At 41.7% G+C, this 1,296-nt stretch overlaps 1 protein-coding gene across 1 annotated transcript; it reads left to right on the forward strand.

Moving 5' to 3' along the window:
- The first annotated feature begins 312 nt into the window (after positions 1 to 312).
- On the forward strand, positions 313 to 858 carry TMEM275 (transmembrane protein 275). Its single transcript, XM_085599956.1, has one exon. The coding sequence runs from the start codon at positions 313 to 315 to the stop codon at positions 856 to 858; it is 546 nt and encodes a 181-aa protein (XP_085456082.1).
- The last annotated feature ends 438 nt before the right edge of the window (positions 859 to 1,296 follow it).

A 1,296-nucleotide genomic window follows, 5' to 3' on the forward strand; every position in this document is an offset into this window, starting at 1 on the left:
TGCTTCAAAGTCAATGGACAGGTCTATTTCTTAGCATGCACAGAGGAATAGCTTGTGAGCTGAGCCACAAAAAGTATAATATATTTGTGTGGGGGGTTATATTTGCAGAATAGTAGGAGACCTGCAGGGCACTCTGCAGTTGATGTTTTTCATTATTATCTTTTTATGTTGATGTACTGCAGAACAACAAATTAATGTTTTTTTCCATTTTATTTCTATCTTGCAGAAAATGTGAAAAATAAGGACGCTTATAATGGAATCTTCTGACATGGTTTGATATTTTATACTGTCTGTGAGAATTCCAGAGTAATGATGTTCACGGAGAAAAGCAACTCGTCATTGTCCCACAAACCTGTCCAGAAGAAAACACGACCCCCGGGACTTCCGTCACCAGCTCTTTGCTGCGCGTGTGGACTCTGCATCATGCTAGCTGGCATCAACATCACCTTGGTGGGGGCTTTTGCCTTTGGTACTTTCTTGCCCATAAACAACCCACCTATAATCATTGGACCCATCTTGCTTGTTGTAGCGTTCACTTTTTTTGGGGCATGCTGCATATGCAGCCGTAGGCCACCTGCCCATGGGGCAAGGAAGTGCAAACCAGGCTCCAATATTGGCTTCATCAAACCTGGCAATGCTGCCTTTGAAATTGAAACCAGTGAACATACAGTGCAGGACACAACTGCAGTGCAGCTGAGCCCCACCAACTCTCCAGTGTCCTCAAGGAAATCCACCCCAGTTCATGAAAACGCCAAGGCTTGCAAACTCTTCACAATGGAAGCCAATGGACCAGCCGCAAAATACTCAGCGGGAGGGGATTCTATACAACTTAATTTACCCAGAGACCCTGTTACATAGTACTTCACAATGCAAATGAGCTTTCTTAATGATACTAACACACAGTGCAATTGAAGTACTGCACTTGTGCTAAGGCACACCACTTGAGCATCCAGTTACAAGAGGGGAAAGCTAGATGAACAACAGCAAGGTAAAATAAGGAAGAAATCTGCTTAGTAAACACATGGGTTGTTGATGTGTACAAACTACAGATTTAACAATGATTGAGAAACAATTGAAGTAAAGGGACATTATTATGAATATAACATGTTTCACTTTCAATGTATTGTTTTCGTTTTATTAGACTGCCCTTTGTTTTGCTTGTATTTTTGTTGTTATGGTTCTGTACTGTGCTTCCTGCCCATAAAAACATTTCCACCAGGTAGGTCCGAATATCATCAAATTTCAGGAATGTAGAAATGTGAAATCCTGGTGGGATGCTACCATCACCTTACCAAA

This window comes from Triturus cristatus, chromosome 4_2 (assembly GCF_964204655.1).
Source record: "Triturus cristatus chromosome 4_2, aTriCri1.1, whole genome shotgun sequence".
NCBI lineage: Eukaryota > Metazoa > Chordata > Amphibia > Caudata > Salamandridae > Triturus > Triturus cristatus.